Source organism: Cydia amplana, chromosome 8 (assembly GCF_948474715.1).
Source record: "Cydia amplana chromosome 8, ilCydAmpl1.1, whole genome shotgun sequence".
NCBI lineage: Eukaryota > Metazoa > Arthropoda > Insecta > Lepidoptera > Tortricidae > Cydia > Cydia amplana.
The window spans coordinates 15657325-15678890 of record NC_086076.1 but is presented as its reverse complement, the minus strand read 5'-3'; the positions used below and the strand labels follow the sequence as shown (position 1 = coordinate 15678890).

The 21566-nt window shown below is 36.2% G+C and overlaps 1 protein-coding gene and 2 long non-coding RNA genes across 3 annotated transcripts in view; all 3 read right to left on the bottom strand.

Annotated features, from left to right (window-relative positions):
- Window positions 1-21566, bottom strand: part of LOC134650357 (uncharacterized) — a 483167-nt gene that overhangs the window by 372962 nt on the left and 88639 nt on the right. The window lies entirely within an intron of this gene.
- Window positions 1-21566, bottom strand: part of LOC134650355 (uncharacterized) — a 355978-nt gene that overhangs the window by 247028 nt on the left and 87384 nt on the right. The window lies entirely within an intron of this gene.
- Window positions 1846-15549, bottom strand: LOC134650217 (protein lethal(3)malignant blood neoplasm 1). Its single transcript, XM_063505160.1, has 5 exons — window positions 15427-15549; window positions 6918-7065; window positions 4416-4547; window positions 2266-3500; window positions 1846-2036 (listed from the first exon to the last, which is right to left on the bottom strand). The coding sequence occupies exons 2-4, from the start codon at window positions 7063-7065 to the stop codon at window positions 2398-2400; spliced, it is 1383 nt and encodes a 460-aa protein (XP_063361230.1). The 5' UTR covers window positions 15427-15549; the 3' UTR covers window positions 1846-2036; window positions 2266-2397.

The following is a 21566-nucleotide window of genomic DNA, read 5'->3' as shown; positions in this document are numbered from 1 at the left end:
ATTAAGAAAATATGATTAATTTACTACGCACAATACAAGCACATAGTCTAGGCATTGTAGCAGATTTATCGATAGTGGCGTGCCTTATCAAAAGTAGGTACTTATTAGATACCTACCACGAAATAAATTTACTCTAAAATAGCGTCCATATTGCACAAAATAACACAGAACTCAACGCACTTTCTGGAGGTTTTCACAACAGGGCATGGCAGGGCAGGGCAGGCATGTGTTTTCATTCGGGCTATAATCTAATTTCCTCCAGCACCATAACCAAACCATAACGAAGAAAATGGCTCAACCATCACTAAAATATTTTTAATTTACGCTCTTCCAGTGACAGCTAAAAAATTGCATGTCTTGGCCATATACCTAGTATTATATACTTAGATGAGCTATACGCGTGCGCCCGTGAGGGACAGAACATACGTGATGCGACCAAATTAAAAACACTTTTTGACGTTCCTGACAACCTACCAAACATAACCTACGTAATTTGGTCGGGTTATTTCAAAAGCGCTTTCTCTGCTACTCCATACTAAAAGTTCTATAAGTGCATCTCGTTCGGTCAACTGGCTCCTCGCCCATTTCATCTATATAATTATGATTGTACCTCTATGGTCTTGGCGGTTATGCAAGTGTTGCCAGCATAAACAAACAGCATAATTAAATCACACATAGAAGGTAGCATCCTAGAAGTGGTCTAAGCGTGCCTCAGTGAGGGACAAAACATATAAATTCGACCAATCATAGCGTCGCATTATGGTGGGCAACAAATGAATTCGACCAATCACGGTGGTCAATTTACGGTGGGGAATAAAACAAGATGTGAGACTGTGACAAGGACAAACAATAATAGCGCTTTCGCTGCTACTCCTACTGAAAGATACATAAGACTATCCCGTTCTGTCAGTTATCCCCACCACTCATGCCCAATCCAGTTATACTAGATTCATGAAATCACATTTTAACAAAACTCTTATTTTTTCGCAAAATTAATTGAAAATTATAATGATTAAAAATATTAATTCGTACTTATTTTAATTTTAATATTAATGCCACCAAAATTATATGAATTTTATAGTGACATCTGGTGACGTAGTTTGTGTAATCGGAAGTCAACTTTACGCAATAGTATGTTGTCGGGAGCAAAATATAGAAATCGCCTGCATCTTTACTGACGTTAACTACATTCCTAGTGTCCCCCCCCTGCTAATCACTAATAATGTCTGACATGTGTCAGTGAAGTACAAAAGAAGTATTTTCAGAAGCCACCATTTATTAACGTAATCTTTATGATTATTTTCATTTTACATGAGTATAACCTAATTTAAGTTAAATTAACAAACCACTATATTCTCTAGTTATTTAAAACCCATTCATTCTAAAATAATTCAAATTATTGAAGTTATTGAAACCACAGTACCCATAGCATAGCAAACTCGTTGCAAAAATGTATTGTATTGTGTTTTTAAAGTAGAGTCTAGACGAGCTAGGCAAATCGACCGATTTGATCAGGAAAATAATTGGCGCCAATCTCATCTAGCGTCCACACGTACACAATTTAATCACCAATTTGCATTCCATTACCATGGACTAACCCTAGGTTAGTCCATGTAACAAATTCATACTTACAAGGAAAAAAAGCCATTGAAAAACTCTTATCAGAAATCAAATTAAAATTCGTTTAAAGAGATATTTCTGGATGTGACGTAACGTTTGTGACGACAATGTGAAAATGCTAGTGAAAATTTCCACATTGTCCGAAAATAGATTTTGCGAATAAAGAGTAAGGTTAGAGGATTCGTTCGTGGCTTAGAGACTGTAATGTAACAAAAACAACAACAGTAAGATAAAAATGTTTTATGATATACTTATTAATAAATTATTATATATGCATATGCAATGCTTCACTAAATTATACTATAGATAGGTTAGTAGGTGGGTGCTTTCACTCCTATGTAGTATCATGTAGTATAAAGAAATTCGTCTTCTGTACGGCAGTTCTCTTGGCAGTGTTTAGTTCAGTTACTATTAACCTTGGAGGATACAACTAAACGGAATAGCCATTAACAGGCTTTCCCCTCTGTCGAAAATAGGCGGCCAACGGTCATACACAATGTATGGACTGACGTTTATCTGACATGGCTATTTTTACGTTACGCATACATTTGACGTTCCCCTCCCCCGCAAAAATCGGCAGACTGTTTTGTACAGAAAATTACAGACATGGCGTCTCCGTTTGATTATATCCTCCAAGCTATTAACTTATCTATTTAAGTATAATGTCAATAATGTGTTATTAATTACATTAAAATCTAAAAATATGTATCCTAATTATAATACTAATATGGTAAGTTAGCATTTCAACTACTTATTATATTATATAAAAGTAGGTTTCTACCGAGTTTTTGAGTCAACTGGATAGTAAAGCCACTTGAATTCGTAACCTTTAAGACCATATTTTTCGTCTTTTTCGGTTTCTGGTTTCGGAACGTCTTCCGATAGAAGGTCGAGAACTTCTTGGGTTATCTTGGGGCGGAATCCATTTTCGTCGGCCACGTAGTCTACCCTCGTCCTTACTCCGTTCCTGCCGGTCACATAATAGTAACCTTTCTTAGCACCGTTAGTGTAACCTTCCTCGTGGTGACCGTGAAAACCAACCGTGTAATTAAATGTGTATAAAAGAGTGGTCATGTCATCCTTTGTCAATCCGTTTGGCAGACCTTCCTTTTCACCAGGAGCTTTGTAATTTACATCCGTGTTTTTATCAACGATTTGCATTTGGGCTGAAATGAGCTGTGGTTTACTAGGACCTTGAGGACCAACTTGGTTATTCTGTGCTCCAGGCGTTTCGCCAAAACGTGACTCGATTTGCTTTGGTTCTCTTTCTCCAGATGGAGGTAAAAGGTTTTGTGCCGGACTTTGAGGGAAGTTGCCTGATGGCGCATTCTGTCCTGGTTGTCCTGGTTGTGGGTAGTTTTGTCCTTCTTGAGGATAATTCTGTCCTGGCTGCGGATAATTCGGTCCGGCTTGTGGGTCTTGCCCTTGTGGATTATAACTATTAGGACCCTGTTGGGGTGAGCTTGGCCCCTGAGGATAGTTTGTCTGGGAATCTTGTCCTTGCTGTGGGTAGTTAGGTCCATCTGCGCCTTGTTGAGGGTAGTTGGGAGCGGCTGGCCCGGCGCCTCCTTGAGCTGGAAGGTTGTGTTGACCTTTTGGGAAGTTTTGATAGCCATTGGCTGCCAGAGGATACTTCGGTGGGGTGGCGGGGTTTGTACCCAGGACAGAAGAAGGCAGAGGATCTCGAGAAACTACCGCTACGTCTGATAATTTTGGCGCTTGCGTTGTGGTTGTAGGCAAGCTGCAGTGCGAGCAGGACTTAGAGGGCTGGTTTGGTTTCGGCTGCTGGGGAGCAGGGCCCTGGGTTATTGGCGCTTGTTGCGATGGAGGGAAAGGCAGAGAGTTGCCTTTCCTAGAAGGTACTTCAGGTGACGTTGGATCTGAAAATTAATCAGTCTCAATTAAATTTTTGTGTAATTACTGGTGTATTTATGACAGTATTCATGTTCGGTTATTATCGTAATTTATTCGATTCTGACATAAGTTAAAATGACTACAAGGACGATAATTTTGCGTGGATATGAGTAATGTTCACGTTAAAAGGCGTGGCAATCAATAAAAAAAACTCCTAAACTGCTTTACATAATCAAGTTTATCAAATCAAATCATCTAAGCAACATCTTCATCTTGCCTTGTATAGTTTGGCCAAATAATTAGCAATTTGCGTATAACTTGATTCTGTAACCTTTAGCCGCCATCGAATACTATATATTCATGACGACGCGTACACCGTACAGTTCAGAATATAACCTTCATTCAGTACAATGAGGTTTCTTTTACTTTACTTTATTTACTTCAAAGCGGGTCTCTATTGTTTCCCAAATAGTTTTAAGCCATAATGTTTATTGTTTGCCCGCATTTTTGTTAGTCATAATTCATTTGGTTCAGAAACGCGTCACTTTTCAGGATTGCCATAAAACAAACCTAAGCTAACCTATCTATAGGATAACCTAACGAAAATCCTGAAATGTTAACGGTTTCAGTTTTATGGCTAATGATGATTTATGACTTAAAACTTTATGGGAAACAATGGGACCCCCTTCAAAGCTCACTGTCTAACATGGATGAAAATAACTTTATTAGTTGATACAAATGTATAGGGAACGTTGAAGTTATGTATACCTATTACGTGCAATATCATGTAGCAGATATATAATTAAAAAAATCGAATGTAAATGCATCTAACGCCAAGTGTCCCATTATAATATTTTGTACATGTGACAAAGGAATATCAACTGGAAACTCATTAAAAATCGACGACAAGCGTACCTATTAACGAATATTGTGCAACTTACATGGTTTAACTCGAATGTTCTTCATGGATAGGATCTTGAAGTTTCCATTTTCGTCGGTAGCGTAGACAGTTACATGGTAAACACCGTCGGCCGTGATGAAACCGAATTCGCCCATGATGATACCATTCTCATCTGTCAACAAACGTGTATTATGATTATCGCAGAATTGTTTGTTTGAAGTGCCTTGAGACCGATAACTTAATAAATCAATATTTGTTCACGACCGACTCGACCATTTGGCTAAGTGACTCGGCTAGGTAGTATTCCAGCCTTCATATGCCAGCCTACGTTTTGGTAACATCACATATTCAACGAAGTCGACAAAAATTTACATCAATCATCATGATATCAGGTCCACAGACTTGTCATTCTCGCGCTCGCGCTTGACAGACAGCTGAAGTGTGCGAAAGCGAAGCCATCACGTATATGAACATCGCATTAGTGCGAAAGAGTCAGACTACAAATGAGAAAACGTGACCATTTTTGAGTTTGACGACGGCCGCGCACGGCCAAGAGCGTATCACCGTAATTTTCAATTTGAAAAATATACACAAATTCGGAAGAAAACTATTTGATAAAGTCATACAATGAAGATGTGTCTTGTAGTGTACCGGATTTCAGTGTCACGGGGCCAAATAAACCTAGCAAATACTCATTTCAGAGGAATAATGATATTCCGAGCGAAATTTTCTTAACGATATTTTGTCAAATTAACAGCATAAAAAGTGTAAGAAGCCGGTTTATACAGTTGATTATAAGTTTTTCTTCCTTTGTGTGCTAATATTTTATCATATTACTCAATAATTTAAAATATTTTGTGTAAAAACATAAACTGTTACTTTACGTTAGGGCTTGACAAAATGTTCAGATGACTGTATCGATAACTTGTCGGTATATTAATAGCTATGTAATCATTTCTTCACAAGACATAATTAAGATATTAACCTTTATAACCAACTTCAAATAATAACGATTGTTATACCCTTTTTGAAGGTGCAGATGTTTAGCAGTAAATTTAAACTTCAGTTTCCAACACAGTAAGAGTTAGACTAATATAAGGCTGTAACGATTTTTATAGCACACGCAGTGCAGGTGTTATTTTATACATCATAATGTCGTAGAATATTAACGTTTAAAATAACACATTTGAAAAAGTAGTCGATAAAGCAATCAAACACCGACTGATTATTAATATGTTGTAACATAACATCAGTATTTTTGATCTCACATACACAATTTACGCACACACTTGCATTTCATTTTTGGTACAGTTGTTCTTGACTATTCTAATTCTATGATCAGGTCTAAAGTTAACGAACGATTTTATTTACAATGTTTTCCGTGAAAACTAGTTATTTAATTTCACACCTGTGATTTGCTGCTTCGAAACAAAAACTCGATGAAATGATATTTAACAATCAATTAAGATATATTTTTTACAACGAGTTGTATACAGTTTAACATAGGCATGAAGATGCAATAAATGAACTTAATGTTGCAGGTAAGTTTTTTACTTGCTTTTAAATGACCAAAGTGTGCTTATTAAATTATATAAAACTAGCGTATAGTCTTACTGTAGACGCTAGACAAAACGTTTTGCTATTGTCTAAAATACAATATAGGTATATTTATGACATAATTATGGTAATGTTATGGTTGTCGACCGGTTTTGGAGTCGACTGGTCTCATGTTAATATAATTTTCTTTACACATCCGGTGAACGGTCTGACAATTTAAATAAAAGTGAACCTTATGTACAACTGGTTTTAACGCTATAGATAATGCTTTCCTAATCAGGAGTTATATCTAAATTATTTATTTGGATGGACAGGTTAATGTTATTGACACTAATACCGTAAGTGTTAGGTAATTTTAATGCTAAAATATAAAAGATCATCGTGATAATGATAAATTGGAAACCTTCGAATAAAATGCCAAATGATTATTAAGTATATAACTGATTAAAATCAATTGGTATTATATCATACTCTGTACGAGTATCTAAGATACGATATTTTAGCCCAGTGCGCGACCGCTCCTCCTGGACAAAGGCAGTCCTAATTTCCCCAATCGAAAAAAGTCAAACGAAGGGGTACTTATACATAGTAGGTATCTTAGCTATGGTTAATGTTAATACGAGGGTTTGTCTGAATGTTGTTAGTAGCTCCGGTTCTACTTTTGATCCTCAAAATAAACGCGATCGACTGATACCATTAAAAAAACTTGTCACATAGCCTGGATAAATTTAAGTTCGTTTTTCAAATACGAAATTCGTTAAATTGTGATTAAACTAATTAAGAATTGCCGTTGCCGTTGTTTTGCCAACATTTACTTGTTACAATACGGGTGGTTTACGTAAAATTTTTGACATGGCGTTGATGACACTTTATTTACTTCATTGACGTCACGGCGAAATGACACTTTATTTACTTCATTGACGTCACGGCGAAATGGTTAAAAAATACTACTATATGTCATCAATATCATTAACTGACGTCTTACCTTTCTTCTCATGTCGGTGTTGTTCCCCGTCGATATTAAACCCGAACTCGTAGGGTCTGTTCTCGTCGGTGTACTTGTCGGCGCCCTGAGCCTCAAGACAACAGGTCACGATGGTCGCCAGGACAAACAGCCTCCTTAATTGAAGCATCTGAAAAAGAAAATCATCTTATACCTTTAAACGAGCAATTCTTGTATATTTATTTATTTATATGTATATATATTTCGGGGATCTCGGAAACGGCTCTAACGATTTCGATGAAATTTGTTATATGGGGGTTTTCGGGGGCGAAAAATCGATCTAGATAGGTCTTATCTCTGGGAAAACGCGTATATTTGAGTTTTTATATGTTCGGTCGCCCAGATATTGGATATTAACCTTTTGGACGCCAATGACCGATATATACGCACCGCAGGTCCAACGCCAAAGACGTATTAATCGGTCATAGACCACAGAGCAACATAGACCTAGGTACATATGCATTAAGTTCAATTTCAGTTTTGACACTTCGGTGACGTGGCGTCTGAGAGACAGCTTTTGTGTTTGACACGGCGTCGAAAAGGTTAAGTCATTTCACTATAGTAACTAAGTACTTTAAGAATAGTATAGTACAGTAGTAATTTAACACATTTTTGTTTGATGTGACATTTTATTCAGAAAATCTTAAAAATCTGCCTAAAAGAATAATTAAACAACAGTAAAACTCAGAAATTTACAACACATTTTGCAAAAATATAATGTCAAATATGATCATAGCAAGGCAAATGGCGTGACATCGAAACAATAGGTATTATTTATTCATGTAGGTAATAACTAATAACTTTCGAAATGTTTCCTTCAAATTTAAAATAATGATACAAATTCATGTTCATATTAATGTTACTAAGTATGTACGCTGTACTTCTTTTGTCAGATGTCTTTTCTGGGAGTAAAGTGGTCGAAAAAAACTGTCATAGATAATAGTGTACCTAGTTAATTATTACTATGTTTTAATCCATAAAATTAGATATAGTGAGAAGAGGAGGAGTAGCAACACTTTTTTCATTTATAGTCCATAAATAAATAGTAAAATAATTGATGTAATAAATCGGATTTATGATGTTAATAAATAAACTTAAAAAAAAAAAAAACTGTTAATTTATTATCTAACTTTAAAAGTCACACGACGGTTTATGACAAATGTGAATCAAGATTTATGCATACTTAATACATATTTATATATATTAGTGCATAATGTTTGACTTTGCGTTAAGTACTTCAAATTAATTTACGAATTAGATTTTGAGGCTGCTTGTTGACATATCTATAAAGTTGTGGACAACTACTATCCGGATATTTGTTCAGTTACGATTCGCCAAAAACATCGATTTATAAAATTGACCGTATGCGTAAGCGCACCGAACCAAGTAAGTATTAATTAAATATTATTTACTATTTTTTTTTACTATTCCAACGGCCTTCACATGACTGTTAAAGCAGATTTGATGGCTCTTAATAATTGAAGTATTGATGTAACACATTTTACAAGCTGCTTATTAACCTCTAGCTAACATACTAGAAAAATTGGCAGGCAAATTTAATCAAATTGGTTTTATTTATTTTTTCAATTTGTATCACTTGTGTTGTGTGAGTCAATCGGTCCTCGCTAGAAATACGGGCGGCTGGTTGCTCTTTGTCGGATTGGCGGTTTCATGGTGTAAGTCAAGTAAGCGATTTTATTCATTCTTCATTCTTATTTAAGGTTTTTAGGGTGTCGATTGTATATTTTGTGTAGTTGATAAAGGAATCGAGTGTGTCCTATTTTCCTATAATGTGTTTTATAGTGTACGGTTCTATATCCTGGTGTTTTCCACAGATAGTTTCGTGCACATCTGGCATGTGCATATCTGGGACAATATTTAATTAGATGGTCAATGGTTTGTATTGTGTCGTTATCGCATGGGAAAGTGTCGTTATTAATTATATGAAAACGTTTTAAATAATATTTGGTGTAACCATGGCCTGTAAGTATCTGAGTTAACTGAAATGTAATATTGGTGTGCTTACGGAGAAGTTTGACGTCATCTAAAGTAGGTAGCCATTGCTTAACATGTTTCCCTGTTGTGCTATTTATATATGATTTATTATGTCAATTATGTGTAGCGTATGTGTTGGATCTCATTTGTGATTTATGATCACAACACAAGGGTGACGACAAGGGGAAATAATCAAAATCAGGTGGTTTCCGCCGTGTGGCCGCATGCTTGGCCGCAAGATCTGCTCTCTCATTGCCATCCAGGCCGACGTGGGCCTTGATCCAGCAGAAGTTTATCACCATTCCCCAGACTCCTTGATGTTATATTGTGGATGATTTTGTGTATATTGTTTATATTTCTGTTGGTACTGCTCCGGTTGGAGAGTTCCATGAGTACCGCTTTGGAGTCTGAGAAAATGGTGACCTTCCCCAGTTTCTCAGAGAAGCATTTACGACATGCCTGTTCCAGAGCAAGGAACTCTGCCTGGAAAACGGTGCAGTTACTATGTAGTTTTAGCTTTTTCATAAAGTTTCTACCATCAGGATAGTCTATTACAGGGATCGGATACCGGTATTTTTTGTATGGGAACGGAAACGGTATTTTTTCGTTCTTTGCTAATTACTTCATTTCTAATTGGGCAATCTAATAATACGAAGTCGTAACCTAAAAACACAACTGAGTCCTACATTTCGAGTATAAAATAATTCGAAAAATATGGTTATTTCTAAGTTTTTGCAAAAAACCGGTTCCGATCCCTGGTCTATTATGTAGCTGCACCGACCAGTCCATCATGCATGCCTGTTTCCATCCGTGTAAACACGACGCATCTCAGGGTCCTCATAGTATTCGTCTAGGTCGTTTTGATTTATTACCTCTGATATGTTTGCATCAATTCTGTGGGCGGGGTGAAGGAGTTCTTTTATTGATATACGTTTGTCGTAGGTTATATCGGTAGGTAGGAATTGGGTGACGAGGTGACGCTTCACCTCTTCCGTAGAAGCCACTTCCTTAACTTTGAGTGGGAGCGGTGTTAAACCAGCCAGAGCGGTTGACGCGATGGTGGGGAGTGTGCCTCGTATTATCTTAATTGCGAAGCCTCGTTGGAGGCTGAGCAAGGCGTTTTGAACCTTTTTGTATATTATGGCATTTTGCCATATCTCGGCTGCATATGTTACTATGGGCTCAATGACCTGGCGGTAGATGATGGCAACGTTCTCCGCCTGAACCCCATCAAATTGGTATGTATTAGAAAATAAAATGGAATGTGCTTTGTTTTAAAATCAAACGAAATAAAACAAAAGCCAATTTGTTCCAATTCAGGTAGAGGTTAAAAAGTCAGTTAGTCAAAAATATATACATTTTCTCATTCTCTATCTAAAATATAAGTAAGTAGGTACTTAAATTTCAAATACAACTGCTGAAACTGCATACTTATTTTTTTTTTTGCAAATTTGTTTGGAGATTGTTTTATTTAGTAGGTACCTAGTGACTTATTTATAAATCTGGGGGCACGGACGTGCCCCCGCCAAGACGACAAAGGGCAAAAGGCAGTGCATATCTTTTCTCGGCACGTTTCGTTACATGTATTGACTAAATACTCAACAAATAAAACTCAATATGACTGCAGTGAGTTATTTACAAGTACATTTGATGAGTTTTTTTTTTTCTCAAGCCTCGGCCTTCGACATGGCAAAACTTGTGATTTATGAGTTCGGTTGTGCTCTTGTAATAAACACTTACAGTTACTTTGTTAGAACGAGGTTCAAGGCAGGTGTTAAATAAGTTTTGCAAATAACATTTTTTTTTATATATGAATCTAAACAAAATTTATTTTTTTGAACTTTAATATGTCAATTGGGGCCTTGGAAAATATTATAATAACATTGTAACGATGATTTATCAATAAGTTTATAGTCTTATAATCATTGAAAATCAATAGGTTGTATTAAACATTTATTCGAAGGCCGTGGCAGGATAAGGGACCATCTTGTGCCTTAACAGCTTTTCGGCCTGATTTTTTTTTCTGATGTTGGGTCACGCCATTAGTAAGTGTTATACTAAATTTCAGCATTCGCCTCGTCTTATTTTAGAACAAAATAAATAAATAAGAAAAATTAATTTTCATGAATAGTTCCGTTTAAATGCAACGAATTACTTCGTGCTTTGCACATGTAATACACTTAGTTAATACCCGCAATTTGTCCCTATAAACCGGATAACACTCCATATAAAAAAACAAAAATGTATGTGTCATCATTTTTCAAAATCAGGCCGAAAAGCTCTTAAGGCACAAGATGGTCCCTTATCCTGCCACGGCCTTTAATCTTAGTACCTACCTATCCATTTTTATGGTAGGCCACACTTAATAGGCGTTGATATGAGGTAATTTATAATACTTAACTAACAGGCCAATTCGAACGTTACCTACGTTACAATGACATCAGAATGATATCTAAATGATGTCATTGAGTTATTGTGCGTCTCGTTTGCGCCAATACTTGTAGGAACAAGTACTAGCGAAATGAACGAAAACGAAATGATATCGTTTAGATATCATTTTGATGTCAGCGTATGTTCGAATTGGCCTGCGTTTCGGTTTTACTAATTCAATACATATAAAGGTTTACGCATTACGCATTGGTTATATACTGATACTTTTGGTTTTATTTTAGTTATAACGCAGTAGTGTGAATTGCTTTAATTAGGTAAGGCTCACTTCACAATTCTTAAGTAGCAAAGTTAATAGTGCGTTAATATAAGTTTTATTGTTGCAAATAGTTACAAAAATAGCGGTGTTTCCACGATTTTAAAGTTAGTAATTGGTGTACATTAACAAAAATAGTACCTACATATATTAGATATTTTCTTTATGCCATTCACATTAACGTTACATCATATATACAGGCCGTTTTTTGAACAACTAGCCATATTGTGCCAGGTGATTAGGTAGGTGATACTGAACAACTTTTTCTATGGGACCAACCCCGAAATCCCAAAAAAAAAATTGTCCTTCCCATAGAAAACGTCGACCTCCACTCGACCAAAATATATGAAACGGCCAAAAATTTTTTTGTGATTTCGGAGTTGGTCCCATAGAAAAAGTTGTTCAGTATGACCTACCTAATCACCTCGCACAATATGGCTTGTTGTTCAAAAAACGCCCTATAGGTCCTACATATTACCAATAAAAATAAATTTCGACAAATCACCTAGATATAATAAAGTTCATTCACCTTTAATAGTAAAAGTCAAAAGTTTATCACCTATATAATATTAAAAGAAAATAAATCTCCATGGCGAGGCTGACGGTAATTTGAATGGCGAATTATAATATTTATAATATTAAAAGGTTACAAAAAACCCGGAGGTGGCTTGTTAGTGATTGTGTCAATGTGGTTATTATTATTATGTAGTTACTAACCACCAACATATAGCACCTGCTATTCCGGTTTTAATCAATTTAAAACTCTCTTGCACGTTCCAAGTTACGCAAATATTCCCAACGAACTCGGTAGACATTTTTTAGAATATTATACATATCTTACTTCATTCTTCATTTATTTTAGCATTATGTAAATAAATACAAAACATACATATGAATGGATTTAATTTACATTTTATAGATAAGCGGCATATATTCTTTTTATGACTGCAAACTGCTTTTGTCGCCAATAGAACACCTACATTTAATTAATATAATATAATAATAAAAAAAATATCGTAAATATATATCCGTTATGACAAAAGATTGACTGAATGAAATGAGGTAGAACCATGAAAGTAAACGTAACTGTAATCCATACCGGTAATTTAGTTAATACTCAAATATAATAATAATTTCATCCTATACACGTCCCACTGCTGGGCACAGGCCTCCTCTCATGGACGAGAGGGCTTGGGCTATAGTCCCCACGCTAGCCCAATGCGGATTGGGGACTTCACATATACCTTTGAATTTCTTCGCAGATGTATGCAGGTTTCCTGACGATGTTTTCCTTCACCGAAAAGCTAGTGGTAAATATCAAATGATATTTCGTACATAAGTCCTGAAAACTCATTGGTACTAGCCAGGATTTGAACCCGCGACCTCCGGATTGAAAGTCGGACGTCATATCTACTCGGCCACCACCGCTTAATTAATATTAAAGACGGTAAATAAAGCTCGCAAAGGTTACTTTTGCCGTGAGACTGGAGAGGTTTAATTATGGTCACTAGACGCATGGCAAGAAAGCGTACGTAATTAATGGACGTATGGCGCGTATACGCGTTGGGCGGACAGTATAACTTCGGAAACTACTCGTAAAGCTGCATTACGAGGCTAGCAAGTGGCTTGGAAAGCGTTAGTGAAGACTGAAGAGTGTCCACAGTTAACCTTTTCGACGCCGTGTCAAACATAAAAGCTGTCACGCTGACGCTACGTCACCGAAGTGTCAAAACTGAACTTTGAACTTTATGCATATGCACGTAGGTCTATGTTGCTCTGTGATATGTGACCGATTAATCGGTCTTTGGCGTTGAACCTACGGTGCGGATATATCGGTTATTGGCGTCCAAAAGGTTAACTGCTGAAATCTGTAACCAACCTGTCGAAATGAAAATCTGTATTGTAACGAAGTTAAAGAACGTAAGCGGTGAAGAACGTTGCTTATATTTCTTGGACCATTTTTTTAGAAAAACAACATATGACTCGGCTGGAAGGCTACTTGCTGGCTTCGGATTCAATTAAACAGACTCCCAAGGTCGTCCGTTTAAAACGAATCCTAGCCAGCAAGTAAGTAGTTACTTCCGAGCCTCGACCAACAATAAGCTACTACATATTATATTTTTTGCATTTATATAGCCGGTTTAAACTCTCGCGCGAGCCACGAGACGAGCCGCGAGCCGCGCCACGAGACGAGAGTGTAAGCGGTGGGCTCGCGGCTCGTCTCGTGGCTCGCAAGCTCGTCGAGCTAATATAATTTAAACACTAACGGCACGGCATAAGGTTTATAACCGAATGACAAGCCGAACGCGAGTGTAAACGGTGGACTCGCGTCTCGTGGCGCGGCTCGCGGCTCGTCTCGTGGCTCGTGCGAGAGTTTAAACCGGCTAATAGATTTTCGGTCTAGGTAAATGTAAACATAAGTGGGTAGGTACTGTTTCAGTTAAAAAGGACAGATTAATTTACCTATATATAAGACATAAACATATATGACATTAAAACATATATGTCAGCATTAAACAACAGTGGGTAAATATTATTGTTGGACTATTTTATGTAAATAAGCCCATTTGTTTAATTTATAAATACTAATTGGTGTTGACTAAGCTTTATCGTTATTCTAAGTGTTTGCATCAAATTATATTAATGTATTCAATTTCTGTCCAAACAAGAGCAAATATATAGATCACAAAGCCAACCGTTTATAAATAAATCTTAAAATTTAAATATTGTTATATATTAATTTATATCGTTTGTTTATATGTCTAAAATTAACCTAGTAACTATGAAGGTTATGTGAAATGTTGTTTAACTTAGTAGGTACAGGGTGGCCAAATAAGAGGTATACACTTTATTTTTGAAATGGTATTCTATAAAACATAAAAAATATTAAGTATTCCTTGTTAAATATAATACGTAGGGTCAGCAATTACACATGGAAAATAATGTCAGACAAATGTCCACCTCTAGCAGCATGGCAGATGCGAACTCTTTTCATCGCGTTTTTCATCACTTTTTCACACATTTCTGGCGTTATCTCAGCGACAGTGTTTCGAATATTTTGTTTTAATTGCTGAAGGTTCGTTGGCCTATTAGCATAGACACCTCCCTTTAGATAGCCCCACAGAAAAAAGTCAGGAGCTTTTAAATCAGGCGATCTTGGGGGCCAGTCAATGTCACCGTTTCTCGAAATTAATCGACCGGGGAACGTTATTTTTTTATATTTCTATTGTTTTTAATGATTAAAACACGTTGTTCCGTCGTAAAACGCTCCATAATAAATTTGCCGTATCTACATAAACTAATTTTCATGCAATAACTGTCATATTTACCGCCAAAATAAAATGGCGGCAAAAAAAAAGTTGTATACCTCTAAGTTGGCCACCCTGTATTATATCTGTTTTTATATTTTTATGTTTGTAAATTTTTAATCTGTACAATATCAGTTACAGTTTTATAAGCTTATTTCAGTTACCTACAAGCATAATCAGCACAACTAGTAAGTTTTGAAATAAAGAAAAAAAATCATTCTGTAAACTAAGGACTCGGAAAGAGTCGCTGCTACTAATAAAATTGAGCTTTCTTTATTTGAATACATCTTGGTTCACATGAGTATTTGCTACAAAACGAATTTAATCTAACCCATTAGCACTTTTGGGAACCCACCATTTTTCTAATGCTGTTAGGTAGAGTTCCAGTAGAAAATCGAATCAAACGCCGTAACCAAGGTGTACCCAAGTAGGTACAATGGGCGCTATGGGCTGATTAGTGACAAAATATAAAACAGATACGTACCTCGCGTGTATGATGTGGTATGAAGAGGGTCCGAAGATGCCGTAACCATGTGGCAGCCTCCGCGACCTGTTGCGTAAGAAATCGCACGAGACTGTGCCGATTCCTCACATCATGTAATTTATTAATACGCCCACACAGACTAACCTGTACGCAGACAGTTCTCGCTATTGTGGATATTCGTATCTCGACATTAGGCGGTATTCACATTGGATACGGATCCGCATGCCGCTAAAGGTGACAGTCCATTTCCAACCGCAGCTGCCCTACTGTTCATTTTACTATGGAAATTGACAGTAACAGCGACCCGTTCAGTACCAATAGTGCAGCTGCGGTCAGAAATGGAATGTTACCCTAAGATGTGCGAGTGGACATCTCTAAATATCGCGTCATCTTAAAATATCGTAACTTTAAGGGGTACCTTTGCATGTTTTTTGACTCTCACACCTATTCTCATTACCTCAGAAAGGAAGATAGACGAAACTTAGACTTTCCATGTTCGCGGTTATAGCTTTTTTCTGCTGCTGACTTTACATAAAAATGCGGAAATTGGTTATTTCCTAAAGTGACTTAGTACTTATAAGTGAGTACATTAGTTTATATTTATACTCGTAAGTTACCTTTCTTATATGCGCTTCCTATTATATGCGAATCCGCAACCAATATGAATACCGCCTAATACCGATTTATATGTTTGATATGCGCACGTGTATCTACTCATTTGTATTGCCTTATATCAGCTTATATGTATAATACGCAGTTAAAGTTTCGGTATATATAGGTAGGTACTTAAAGGCAATAAAATCGGAGCGTGAAATTAGATATTTCGAAGGATATTATAAAATGGCAGGTATTTCTCATTTATCACACAAGATGTTAATTGGTTTTGTTACGTGCCTGTAATTGTTTGTAATGGTCGATAATACTATTAACATTTCGATTTTATTCACTATTTACTTTAAATCGATTTCGTTTGGGTAATTTGTTTTCATAATATTGAACTTTATTGACCATTATATATATCTATTTATTATTTGCTGTGTATCATAAAAATATTCATTTAAGTAACATTTGTTTTAAGTGCATAAAAACCAGTCTAGGTACTATTTATTTTTCTAAATGCGCGAACCTCTCACATCGGCTTACATAATATTACCTACTTAATCTTGGACCTCACAGAGGTAAATTATGTATTCATATTTTTTTGAGGTTATGTTCTGTTCACTGATTTCGTTTTATTCTTTGACTGAGTCGTCACCTTCAATACTATCAGTCTCATCCTAGTTTAAATATACAATATAATATCTATATGTATATATGTAGTACATTGCATATGATTCACTACCGCACATAAACAATCGCCCCAGACATCCAGGAGTAACATACGGATTATAAAAATCTGTAACTGTTGTGATATTCACATTTATTATTCTTTGTCATCTCACTCGGGCGTATTTATTATTTGTGAGCGCGATTCATTGAGTAATATCGTATCAATATTAAATCAATAACAGATAATTTAAATCTGAATACCGCTGCGGACTTGACGTTAATAAATAATAATATGTAAGTGAGTAATATTTATTACCAAGGAAACAGTTAACCATGCTAAGTCAAGCTAAGATAAAACTCTTTAAAATTATGTAGTCTTGGCATGGCCGCATGGTATATACCTATATATATTCATACTGCTATTTTTTGCAGGCATTCACTCTAAATTCATGAAATATGACCTTATTTATAAAATCGCTGGAGCTATTAAAAAAATATGCAAATGTATCTGAAAATATATGATAGATTATTTGCCGCTACTGTACATACCTTTTATTCAGAATACATATAATCGGTTCTGGCACTAAGTAAATTTTACACCATTCGCAAAGTGTGTCTTAAAGACTAAATTCTGTCAAAATGCTTTTTTCGTCACAACATCGATAAACTATTACACCTCTAACTAATTCACAAAGGTCGGTGTTGAGTGTTTAGTGTTTATTTTACAATTATCACTACAATCAAGGCCGCGAGTATGATGAATGGATTGTAAGAGCTTCTTGTTTACAACGCTTCCAATCAAATTGCCTGTGAATCTACGGCCTGATCTACGATTACATACAATTTAAACGGACCTCGGGATGGAGTTATGCTAGAAATTGGTCACATGTGACGTAGCTTAGGGAATGAGGTGGATGCTTGTCGATTTCCTTCACTATTAACTTTGAAATGATTAATTTTGAGGATGGGTGGCTCCATAGTGTCTTCCGTGTTGCGTGTACTAAATGTATATGTACGTTGAACTGACCTAAGTACCGTTTGTTTGACTAACGATTACACCACTAATTGCTAAAAGCTTAAAACTTATAATAGATTATTATTTTCCGCGAACGTAGATCAAACTTACGCAACGGAACCGAAAATTAGAGTATAGCGTGTGTGTATTAGACTAAGGAGAAGATCTCAATTAGAATGTTATTATGATATAAATAATAATTTGATGAGTTAAGTTTATTTCCGGTCATAAATCACCTTGGGCTATGAATAAGAAATAACAAATATCACAATGAGATTTATATCTCGATCTTCTTTCAATCGCAGCCTCATATAGGTAATTACATCATAGACGCCAAGTACTTAACTAACTATAAATGGTGCTATGAATATTAGTATGTTTCTTAACATGATAAAGTATAATTTACTTACTGCAACAGTTTGTACGCATATTCCATCTTACAGAAGGTCGGTAGAGCAGAAGCAGCGAAACTCTTCCTTTTTTACAAGCTTTTATTTAGTTTCACCTGTCCCGTTGTCTGTCTGTCGGTCTGTAATCAAATCTTGCAAGTTAAATTTGATCCACTTCCAGGTTTCCGATTGAGCTGAAATTTTGCATGCATGTATAAATCAGATGACAATGCAATATTATTATGACATAGAGCTGATCTGATGATGGAGACAGGAGGTGGCCATAGGAACTCTGTGATGAAACAACGCAACCTGTGTTAGGGTTTTTTAGAATTGTCTCGATGAGTATTAGTTGTCTGTCGTAAGAAAAGTACAGTCAGCGATAAAAACTTGTACCAAAAATGTAATTTTTGCCAAAAAATTTTTAGTTTTTATATAGGTTTTTACTGAGGTGAGCCAATAAAGAGTATTCTATCTATCTATATAGATGGAAGATGATAATTAACATAATTATTCTCAAGTTATCGATTACACTAGCTTGACATAGAAACTGCAATGCTTTGTTTTATTAATAACTAATACATAGAATCCAGGAACAGCCGTCGGTCACGACATTGGTTCACGACGAAGGAAAAATGTTTCTGCGATAAAGGGTACATTGTATTTAAAACAGTAGTGCATAACTTAGACGTGGTGTGACCTAAGAGCCCTTGGCGTTAAGTAGGTATAATTAAGGTTCATCTAAACATGAGTGAAGCGTATGACAAAACATGAGTTCTAAGAGTTGGTAAACCATTTAAAAATAGTACCACCTACAAAATCCTTTTTAACAGCTTTGTTCGCAGCCATCTCGAGTTTGCTAGCACAGTTTGGAAACCTTATCATAATATCCATATTGAACGAGTGGAACGGATACAAAGAAAGTTCCTTAAAACTCTCGATTTTAGAACTGGTCACACACATGTTAGCTATAGCGAATCACTGATCCACCATAAACTTCAAACACTCAGTAACCGTCGAGATTTCGCAGATTCCGTCTTACTCTATAAAATTATGCGCAATATGTTAGATGTCCCCTCACTACTACACCAAATACAGCTCAGAGTTCCTCGTAGACGTCAGCGCCACTGTCAGAAGAAAAGGTTATTCTCGATTCCCAACAGTAGAACGTGTTATGCACGAAATATATTCATAAGACGTGCCTGCAAACTATTTAACGAAAATGACAAGCTCTCTAACATAGATATATTTACTTGTTCCATTAATACTTTAAAACGTGCTTTTCTTTAGGTAATAATGCGTCTTTTCTTTTCTTTACGCTCTCAAATGTTTAGTTTTGGGTAACATTTAAAATTGTAATTAAAAAAAAAACAGACTGGTTTTATGTAACAAATGAAACTCTAGGTCTAAACTTAAGCAATATTGTATATATAAGTACTGTTTGTAAACGACTGTATGTTTCTAAAATATAATAAATTAAATGTATTTTTAGGTACCTAATACCTAAACTTCAATCACAATTTTGGATTGTATCAGTAGATCGCCGACTAGTACTTACGCTAGTCAGCCAAACACATAATAGGTACATCACTAATCAATACAATAGTATAGGCATGTGGCAGTAGCGATGATCTTCGGGTGAGCAACAATAAAATTCTTCGTTTAAATCTATAGCTTTATTTTTCTTCTCACAGTATTCATAGAAACACAATAATAGGATTAATAGGTAATTGAAAAATTTATAATTCTCGTTGCAACAATTCAGCTAAAATTATTTAAATATTAAAAAACGGTTAGGCAAAAATGTTAATTAACGTGACAAAACAACGTTGGCAGGTTCAAACTTCAGCGAGTGCCCGCGCAGCCAGTGCTCGCCACGGGTATATTCTGGTCTGGGTGCATAGTCAAGAGGACAATCGACAATGGTAAACGCCAATGGAAAGTAAAAAAAAAATCGGAATAACAGATACCTAGATAGATTTGCGTTTGCCATTTGATTGTCGATTATCATCTGCGCTAGGTACACCTTATAGCTAGATTAAATGACTCTTCCCAGTCAATTAAAAAATAACGCACCTTTTTCAATTTTCATTCATATCTTCTGGGTTAGGTATGTAAAAAAACAGCCTTAAAACTCAATGTACATATGTTTTATTACTAGGTAGCATGCAAATATGATTACGCGACGTTACTCTTAATCTATATAGTGGTAGCAGGTAAAGCAAACACTTAGAAGACTATGTTCCTTTTAATACGAATTTGTGTTGTATTCGGTATATTAAATTGTCTCGGTAACGGTTTGAAACTGAATAATGACAATTAAATAAGTAGCAACGCCTCCGAGTACCTGAAACAAAGTGAATGTTTTTTGATTTGGCAATTAAAGCACACAGAGACTTATAGTAGTTTATGTGACTGCCATATATAATGAAAGCCATTAAAATACGTGTGTGGGTTTATGATATGTGTGTAGATACAACTAGTATACTTTAAGTAAAAGCGTCATACGGCTGAGGCCGCAACGGTCGGCTTAGCATACTATAGCTTTGTTCGACCGCCTAGTACTTTCCCTTTGAAATATCTGTATTTGGCAACAGGTTGTACTTACTGATGCCAAAAGCGGTCTCGTGATGGTGAACACGCCACAGGGCGCCAGTGAGCAGTTGTGCATCTGAGTCTGTAGTAGGAATGGACCCAGCGTCGTGCGGCTGAGGCCGCAACGGTCGGCGTGGCATACCAGCTTGTTCGACCACCTAGTGCCTTATCTTTGAAATATCTGTATTTGGCAACAGGTTGTACTTACCGATGCCAGAAGCGGCCTCGTGATGGTGAACACGCCACAGGGCGCCAGTGAGCAGTTGTGCATCTGAGTCTGTAGTAGGAATGGATCCAGCGTCGTGCGGCTGAGCCCGCAACGGTCGGCGTGGCATACCAGCTTGTTTAACACGCGGCCGGTACGTTCCGTCTGAAAATATTACCTTTTTACTAACACACTATTTTTCTAAATCCTAGAAATACATATACATAAACATGAAAATTATCGTAAACAACGTCATCGTCATAGCGAAGTTTAAGTTAGCTAATACAAGAACGTATTATTATTATTTTCTTAAACGGACTTAACCGCTTATAAATTAAGCTTTAAAATTACCTTCTAATCCAAACTTTTGCATACTAGAGATGTCACTCGGTCTACACACAACACTAACCGATGTTAGGGTTTTCAACCGCCGTCCCGTTTAAGTAAACGTTAATTGTGTAAAAATCGTAAAAAATAGAGTTACACGAACTTAGCGGCCGTCAGACAGTCGATATTACGCTTTCGTTGTTAGAAATTGTAAGGTCAATGTGGCTAATTCCGTCATAGGGACTATTCCGTCCACGAGCGTATATTTCTTTGATTTTCAATCGTAGGAAAAAACCATCTGCTTTTGATTGCTGAAACTAAAAGCAATCGCTTCTTTGAC

What these genes read in the sequence shown, in the direction of transcription:
- LOC134650217 (XM_063505160.1), bottom strand. Translation starts at nt 7,065, where the DNA reads ATGCTTCAATTAAGGAGGCTGTTTGTCCTGGCGACCATCGTGACCTGT. An exon ending in ACACCGACATGAGAAGAAAG is followed by an intron (nt 4,548 to 6,917) that starts GTAAGACGTCAG and finishes GTTTGTTGACAG; the next exon opens with ATGAGAATGGTATCATCATG. An exon ending in GAACATTCGAGTTAAACCAT is followed by an intron (nt 3,501 to 4,415) that starts GTAAGTTGCACA and finishes ATTAATTTTCAG; the next exon opens with ATCCAACGTCACCTGAAGTA.